The following is a 9,298-nucleotide window of genomic DNA, read 5'->3' on the forward strand; positions in this document are numbered from 1 at the left end:
CTCCGTCCATGAGAGCTAATGTAAGAGCACAGAAGCAAACAGAGAAATGGATTCGTGACGGCAGGTTGGCAGCCACAAACTCTCTGGGCAGCTCGACTGCATACCAGCACAAGGGAAATGTGACGTGACATTGATTTAGATTTGTTTTAAGTTTTAATTTTTACCAACTCTGCCCATCTGAGACCAACTTATTGAAAGATTTATGACGCAGTGACAAAGCAGGTGTATAGCCGCCGTGAAATTGATTGCTTTATCATGAGTTTATGTAAGGTGTGTTGGCGAACGCTGCTCTGCGGTGTGGAGCTGTGAGTCTGCTGGTTGGAAAAAATAAGGAACCGCTTTCTCACCCTCCCACTCCTCCTCCTGCACTCCTACCGCCATTTGCTGCTGACCTCCAGAGCCCGAGCCTAAATTCCTTTAGCTGCCCTCTCTAGAGACACATCTTCCTCCATCTCCTCTTTCCTCAGGTTGACTATCTCACCAACAGCCACATCTTATTTTACATCATCATTTAAAGATCTTTTTTGTGGCTAAGTAGGTTTCCACAGTCAAGACAAAACAAGCTGTCCTCTTTCTTCCCCCCTCGTCTTTCAGCTTAGCCTCTCCACCTGGCATACAAACAATCCTCCATCTTCCTCAACTTTCACAGCTGAAATCTTACTTTTTCAACTAATCTTATACGAAACAGACATTTGCTACAAAAAGGGGGGAAACAAGAAGACATCCAATGCTTTCTGACCGGATTCAAGATGTATTCACAGGCGGTTTGAAATGCAGATGAAATCCAATATCTGCCAATGCAACACAGCCCAAACCCTCGGATCATATTCCAAGTGTTTGATTATGTTTTCTCTTTAACTTCCCAAAGGACACATACAGTATTTCACAGAGCAAAGTGTACAGAAAGATATATAGCAGGGGTGTCAAACTCAAGGCCCGGGGGCCAAATCCGGCCCGTGACTTCATTTTATGTGGCCCCATAAGAGCTTGGAAAGAATATAGTATGTTTATTATACGGTTACATGCATATTTACAGAAGCACGTTGCCCATAAACTACAAGTCCCACAATGCATCTGGCATTTGACCTTTTTCTTAGAATTTGACTTGTTTCTCAGAATCTTCCTCTTTTTTTGTTGATTTTGACTTTTTTTTCCAGAATTTGACTTTTCTTTTTAAATCATTTTGTGACATTCTCACTGAAGAGAATTGAATTTTTTGCCCCAGACTTCTGCTTTCAGACGTAGCTAATTATGAGGTTATTACCCTATCTGATATTAATCAAATGCAGAGGCAATAATGTAATATAATAAATTATTTTATATATATTAAACATTTATATATGTATTTCGATATAGTCTTAAAGTTACAACCGGCCCTTTGAGTGCAACCATAATGCTGATGTGGCCCGAGAAGAAAATGAGTTTGACACCCCTGATATATAGGAACGAGTCAAACATGGTATGCACCACAATTAAGTGTCGTCAAATTCATCTACTAGTGCATTTGGTATCCAACTTATAAATGCCTACAAGAAACATATGATCACCTTAGGATCACCTAACATACAAGTCAGTATTGTACTTCATTGTATTTCAAGTTTCATCAAGTAAGAAAAAAAGTAAGATGAACAGGTCCTGATTTAGTAAAAGAGTGGACAATAATTAGCGGGCAAAGCAGAAGCTGCTGGTGTGTCCGTGGACATTAAAGGGCAGAGCTCCATATACTGTGACACAATGAACACAGCGGACACTCTGAAAATAGATATACGTTTCTAAATGTATTCACTAATTGGAGGACTGTGGCCTTGGTGATGCTTTAATTTGCTGTCAAATTGGCAGGTTATTTGAATCAAGTAGCCTTATATTGTTGCACCTGCTGCGGTGTATGTTCAATCTTGAAATCGAAAAGAGACAAATTAATGGAGGTCTAAAACGCTTTTTTTTTTTATTCTGCTAACATACATTTTACTCTATTCCAGATGCATCGTTACAGTGACATCTGATTTTGTAATGAAAGCAAATGATTGAGTGCCATCTAATGCTGCCTTTCAATGGAACCTGTCAGCTTGTTGTTACAAATTGGGAAGTTGGACGTCATACAGTTCTTTGGGTGGGGAATTCTTACACAAGTATTTTTAAGGAAGGTGGGGGTCTGCCCTTGCCATATGCTCAAGCCCTAAAGCATGAACAACAGACTGAGGAGCCTCTAGGAAAACACTGAGCTTGCTTTCAGCTAGAAGCTGAGCAGATTTACATACCATTTGAACTACCAGAACGACCACTGATAGGAATGCATGTACGCACATAAACTTGTAACACTTGAATTTACAAGAACACATACACAAATATGAATTACTCTCTAAAGCATGTGTTTTTGTTTGCATACATGCATACAGATGGTCTATTAGACCTGACACAATGGGATATTTATAATAAATCCAAAGTCCCATATCCATGATAACCAAATACATACAAGTGAAAAGCCACAGTAAGCATGACAGCTGCAGTAACTGTCCTTTCTTTCAGTCGCATCACAATGTTTTGTCTGCAGGCATGCACATTTTAGATTCTTCACATTCAGAACTTGAAACCATCAGAGAGAAGAAACTGATATCTTGAAAGTGATACCCAGAGAAATCATTGGAAAAATCAATAGATGCCATTGTGTCAAAAGCCCCAACTAACTAATACTATAGTAGTAGTGTGTCCAACATTTATATGGTTCGTGGACTTGGCTTGAACATCAAACACACTCATTCGCTGACTATTCTGAAAGCATCGACAAATGAAAGGCTTAATTGATGCCAAAGAAACAAACTTTAATAGTGTGTTGGATTGCTAATGATTCATATCATTTCTTAGTTTTTCTTGGAAGGCTTATTTGCTTTGACTCTGTATGTATCCTTAGGTGGTGTCAATAAGTATGCGGTCATTGTGTTATAATAAGAACATTCAAAATAATTGGATAAACCCACTCACCCTTGGTTGCCAGTTTTCATATTGCTTCTGCAGATTGGCCCCTATGGTCTCCAGGGCCTTCTGTGGACTCATGGACAGAGGATCTGGCAAGAAAACACAGAGTAAAAACATTAATTCACACAGAGTAAAAACATTAATTCACACAAAGCAAACGGGTCAAAGTCACACACTCAATCTGAACCAAACACCTGGAAGAGATGCATGTTTCTAGGCCTGTCACGATAATTAATTTTGTTGGACGATACATTTTCCCGGAAATTATTGCGATAAACGATAGTATTGTCGGCACCGTTGTGAGACCATTTTAAGGCCCGGACACACCAAGCTGACACCAAAGAACTGACACAGACGGACCCCCGACTGTTGTGTCGCCTCGCGTCTCCTGCGTCTTGGCCATGTTTTGCACTGGAACACACCGCAAAGACTTCAGCCAATGGCCAAGAAGCACATATGAACTGCACATGCGTGAGTGGCAATAACTTTCCTTACAGGCAGGCAGCGGTAGTGTGTATTCGTCATTCAAAAGAGGCAACAACCGGAAGACAGACTGCGTGATACACCGAGAGAAGAAGAACAGACTGCGTGATATAAACAAACAACAAATAGCGTGTGCGTTCCATTTTCACTCACTTCACTACAACGAGAAGCTCATGGGGTTTTCCCGAACCTGTGTCGAGAGCTGGAGTTAAATGAAATCTCAGATTTAATAGTTTGTTTGGGTCCCTCACTTCCGTTTCGCTTCTCATGCACTGATTCTCTAGCTCAGGGGTCTGCAACCTTTTTGATATGAAAAAAAAAAAATGTATCAGCGTGCATTATCAATGGGGGGGAGGTGGGGGGTTGAGGAGCTTGACGCTCGTGAACTGTCAACAGGAGGGCGGGGGGAGCCTTGCTGCGGGGAAGCAGTTTGTGGACCTGTAAGCGCAACTTACATGATGCCAAATTTAACAAACAAATGTATACAATTGGTTTAAACGGCATAATAATAAGGACGATCGTCCGTTCTGTGATTCTCCAGAACATACATGTTATGAGTGAGATGAGATCGCTGTCCCTTTAAGAGAGAGAGAGGGGTGTGGCGTGTGCATGTGTGTGTGTGGATGGTAGGGCGAGAGTGAGCGAGTGTGTGTGTGTATGTTTCTGGAAGTGAAACGAGTCTGTGATGTAATTTGTGAAACAGAAGAACAACTAAATAAATGCAACGGCCCCCCAAGAAGAGCTCGCCTCTCTCCAGTTATTTAAGCTAAAATGGGTTATTGAACCTGAAGCTTGTTGCTTCTGCCCTGGGAGACGACAGAGAGTCATCCCCCCCTGTTTCCTCGACTACGGTCTGGGAGCTGACTGGAAAGTTCAACACACAGATGGCCAGTCCGCCCCTTTGTAGCATATTATTTCGATGAGAGATGAGCAGATCACCACTGGGCTTTCAACTAAAGACAAAGCCACGCAAAAACTGCGGCATTTGTACAGCTCCTTATGGGTACTGCAATTTGTGAAGTGCTTTCCTCTGTGGTGAAACGATCAGCACTGCACCACGGAGGAAAGCAGCAGAAAGTCGCCCGGAGTTAAAGAGAGCGGTGCTGCGTTGCGTGCATGGCTTCCTTCTGCCGGTAACGGGGAGACGCGCTCTGGCGGCGGTCTCATTCAGGATCCGAAAATACAATTTAAATATTTTTGCATACTTATTCCACTTATTCCTAGTGTGCCACTGGTTACGGTGCCAGGGGTTGCCGACCCCTGCTCTAGCTGAACAGCCAATCAATGATTTATTTTGCAGACAGCCTTTAGCCGACTGCCCACCGATTCGACATGTTGAATCGGTGGGGTTTCGGCCGAAAAGGTGTTGGCACGGCTGACAAGACACAACGGTGCGGGACACACCAATCTGAGTAGGGCGTGTCGACGCTCATCGTCGGCCTGACGCCCATCGACGGCCAATATCGGCTTGGTGTGTCCGGGCCTTTAGACCAGTGACATAATGATAATATATAATAATAATTCAAGTACATCATTTCAGACAGAACTTTTTATTCAACATTGCAAATGAAATGTGAAATAATATTAAAATATATAAATTATATATAATAAATAAAACAAATACATTTAATTTTTACAAATTAATTAAAATCACACACAACAAAAACAATCAATTAAATAGACTCAGGCTGGAAAACAGAGCTCTCTCTCATAGTATGTATAGTATATATATATATATCAGATGAGGGTGTTGCACTTTCTTTTCTTTTCCTTATACAGTGGGGCAAAAAAGTATTTAGTCAGCCACCAATTGTGCAAGTTCTCCCACTTAAAAAGATGAGAGTACTGTAATATTCATCCTAGGTATACCTCAACTATGAGAGGTAAAAAGAGGAAGAAAAAAAATCCAGAAAATCACATTGTCTGATTTTTTAAGAATTTATTTGCAAATTATGGTGGAAAATAAGTATTTGGTCAATAACAAAAGTTCATCTCAATACTTTGTTATATACCCTTTGTTGGCAATGACAGAGGTCAAACGTTTTCTGTAAGTCTTCACAAGGTTTCCACACACTGTTACTGGTATTTTGGCCCATTCCTCCATGCAGATCTCGTCTAGAGCAGTGATGTTTTGGGGCTGTCGCTGGGCAACACGGACTTTCAACTCCCTCCAAAGACTTTCTATGGGGTTGAGATCTGGAGACTGGCTAGGCCACTCCAGGACCTTGAAATGCTTCTTACGAGGCCACTCCTTCGTTGCCCGGGCGGTGTGTTTGGGATCATTGTCATGCTGAAAGATCCAGCCAAGTTTCATCTTTAATGCCCTTGCTAATGGAAGGAGGTTGTCACTCAAAATCTCACGATACATGGCCCCATTCATTCTTTCATTTACACGGATCAGTCGTCCTGGTTCCTTTGCAGAAAAACAGCCCCAAAGCATGATGTTTCCACCCCCATGTTTCACAGTAGGTATGGTGTTCTTTGGATGCAACTCAGTATTCTTTCTCCTCCAAACACGTCTAGTTGAGTTTTTACCAAAAAGTTCTATTTTTGTTTCATCTGACCATATGACATTCTCCCAATCCTCTTCTGGATCATCTAAATGCTCTCTAGCAAACTTCAGACGGGCCTGGACATGTACTGGCTTAAGCAGGGGGACACGTCTGGCACTGCAGGATTTGAGTCCCTGGCGGCGTAGTGTGTTACTGATGGTAGCCTTTGTTACTTTGGTCCCAGCTCTCTGCAGGTCATTGACTAGGTCCCCCCGTGTGGTTCTGGAATTTTTGCTCACCGTTCCTGTGATCATTTTGACCCCACGGGGTGAGATCTTGCGTGGAGCCCCAGATCGAGGGAGATTATCAGTGGTCTTGTATGTCTTCCATTTTCTAATAATTGCTCCCACAGTTGATTTTTCTTCACACCAAGCTGCTTACCTATTGCAGATTCAGTCTTCCCAGCCTGGTGCAGGTCTACAATTTTGTTTCTGGTGTCCTTTGACAGCTCTTTGGTCTTGGCCATAGTGGAGTTTGGAGTGTGACTGTTTGAGGTTGTGGACAGGTGTCTTTTATACTGATAACGAGTTCAAACAGGTGCCATTAATATAGTTAACAAGTGGAGGACAGAGGAGGCTCTTAAAGAAGAAGTTACAGGTCTGTGAGAGCCAGAAATCTTGTTTGTTTGTAGGTTACCAAATACTTATTTTACAGAGGAATTTACCAATTAATTCATTAAAAATCCTACAATGTGATTTCCTGGATTCTTTCCCCCCATTCTGTCCCTCATAGTTGAAGTATACCTAGGATGAAAATTACAGGCCTCTCATCTTTTTAAGTGGGAGAACTTGCACAATTGGTGGCTGACTAAATACTTTTTTGCCCCACTGAACATGTGATGTTTTGGTGTTGTTTTGTTTCTTTCCGTTAAGTGGGAAATACGTTTTTTTTTTTTGTGTTTCTCTTAGTATCCTAAGATACTGTTATGTTTGGCTGTGAAAAAGAAAAAAATATTATCATGAAGGGCAGACCATCTATTTGTATTTAGTTGTTTGTTTTAGAAAGGGACAGGTCACATAACTTTTTATTCTTCTCCCTGCTCCTTTTCGCTCAATGGTGTGTTGGTAGTCATGTTTTGTGGCAATTATTGTATATTTGGTTTTGCGTACCATGAGCGGGACAAATAAAAATGAAATGAAATGAAATATATATATATACATACTTGACTGTTGTTTTAAGGAGTTTTTTTTTGCTTGTGAGACAATGTGTGCTCATATGTATATATATATATAAATAAATATGAGCACACATTGTCTCACACGCAAAGAAACCCTCCTTAAAAAAACAGTCAAATGTAAAGTCCACTGTCCATACAAAGACCCAGATGCCTCAACAGGCCATATCCAAATCTGTATTTCAAAGATTTCGCGCAAGGAACACCAACATGTTTGCATTGTCGGACAAATTCATCTTTGATTGCAAACTGTAGGGAAGGTGGGGGCTCTCGAGCTGCCGTGTTTGCTCCCATCTGGGAACACGGAATGGGTAGGTTGTGTTTCAGGTGCAGTTTATATTAAGGTTGCTCGTATTGCTAGCTTTTGTTGCTACCTTTTTAGAACAAATGCGACACACAGCCCGGCTCATTGAAGTCCGTAGGTTCGCCTTGTTGGCTTAAATCCAAAATATTCCCACACCGGAGATGTGGTATTAAGTTTTGCAACCACTTCCATTTAACTTCCAATTCCCCTCGAGTAAGACCCCATTTACACGGGAACGTTTGCGTTTACGGGAACGTTTGCGTTTACGCACCGTATACGTTTTCAAAAAAGTATTCCGTTAAAACGCATTTGATTAATTGAACGTGTCCGTTCACACGACACCGCTCGACCCGCTGGAAACGCTGTAGTACATAGGCCGGGCCTGTAAGTGGCACTGCTGCCGCCACAAAATACACCAAAAGAAGCGAAGAAGACCCCGGATTATGTTTGCTCTTCTGTTTATTCTCCGTGGTGGGCGGCGTGTGCTCCTGCTGTAAATCTCTCCGGTTAGTCCACCAGCAGATGAAAAACACCCACCTCTCCGCCTCTTCCAAGGGACGAGGGAACCATGCGGCAGAGTTTCCGTTAACATTTTCTTTCGCCGGTCAACATCTCCGTTAAAGTTTAAATCTTCCGGACAAAATGTGAAAAGTGCCGTTCAAAGGTCTTATTTGTTATTTATTGAGCTTTAAAACAAATGACTATATAATAATATAAGAATAATAAACAGAGCCTCTCTTTTCCTCCCCCTCTTCTGACAGCCCAGCAGCTGATCTCTGAACAGGAGACGTGGGGAGAGGGATGCGGGGCTATTTCATCGTTATCAGAAAATTATCGTATAGGCCAGTGACAACCAACATCCGGCCCGCCAGAAATTCTCATCCGGCCCGAACGACGGGGATGACTGTGGCGTTGGCGGAGTGGTTAGTGCGTTCGCCCCCCCACCCATTTTTTACAACGTCTCGTGAGTAAGGTGCAGTACCGGAGTCCAACAGAGAGGCAGCAGCTGCGGGACAGTAGACTGCGTACTGCAAAACCTTCCCTGCCTTGAAGAAGAAGTGATCCTTCGTTGTGAAGAGTCTGCTTTGTGCGCTCGGCACCACAGCAGCAGCCCCGCTGCGACAGAGTCCAACAGAGAGGCTGGAGCTGCGGGACAGTAGCCTAGAAGCAGGGTTGGGTTGTAGTTGTAACGGAATACATGTAACGGCGTTACGTAATCAGAATACAAAAATCAAGTAGGCTAACTGTATTCAGCTGGTGTTACATTTGAAAAACGAGTAATCTGATTACAGTTACTTTCGTAAACCTGAAGTGAATACATTTTGGAATACTTATTGGAATTATTGGTGGAAAAGTTTCCTCCCAAAATGTAATATTCATTACCAGCAGAACTGTGTGCACACTGCACAGCACTGCAGCATGTCTGTGAGCGAGAGAGAGATGCAGCGTGTCTGTCAGGCCCCGCCCCCGCACGCAGATGAGAGAGAGAGATCTCTTTTAAAATATATTGAAAGTTAGAAACGGAGATGGTTAGATAAAATGTGTAAGATAACTTTTATGTAGCATTTATTTATTGTCGAAATGATGATCAAATCAAAGTGAATGGCCTGCTGCTGCTGAATGCATGGGGCAAGTGACTGGAAAACGTTATTAAAAGTTATCGTTTCAGATAATAAATAATAATGATAATTCATTCTATTTAGGGGCGCCTTCCAAAGCACCCAAGGACACCTTACAATTCACAACATATTCCAAGGAAAGGTTTTAAGACAGTACAAAGAATGCATTCCGGGTGATGTTTTTTATGTGGGG

General features: G+C 42.2%; 1 protein-coding gene across 1 annotated transcript in view; it reads right to left on the reverse strand.

Annotated features, from left to right (window-relative positions):
• rptor (regulatory associated protein of MTOR, complex 1) overlaps nt 1-9,298 on the reverse strand; it is a 259,618-nt gene that overhangs the window by 202,375 nt on the left and 47,945 nt on the right. Inside the window, exon 4 of the mRNA XM_079649716.1 lies at nt 2,980-3,062. Within this exon, the coding sequence (XP_079505842.1) occupies nt 2,980-3,062 (83 nt within the window). The remainder of the gene's footprint in view (nt 1-2,979; nt 3,063-9,298) is intronic.

This window comes from Notothenia rossii, assembly GCF_949606895.1.
Source record: "Notothenia rossii genome assembly, chromosome: 1".
NCBI classification, from domain to species: domain Eukaryota; kingdom Metazoa; phylum Chordata; class Actinopteri; order Perciformes; family Nototheniidae; genus Notothenia; species Notothenia rossii.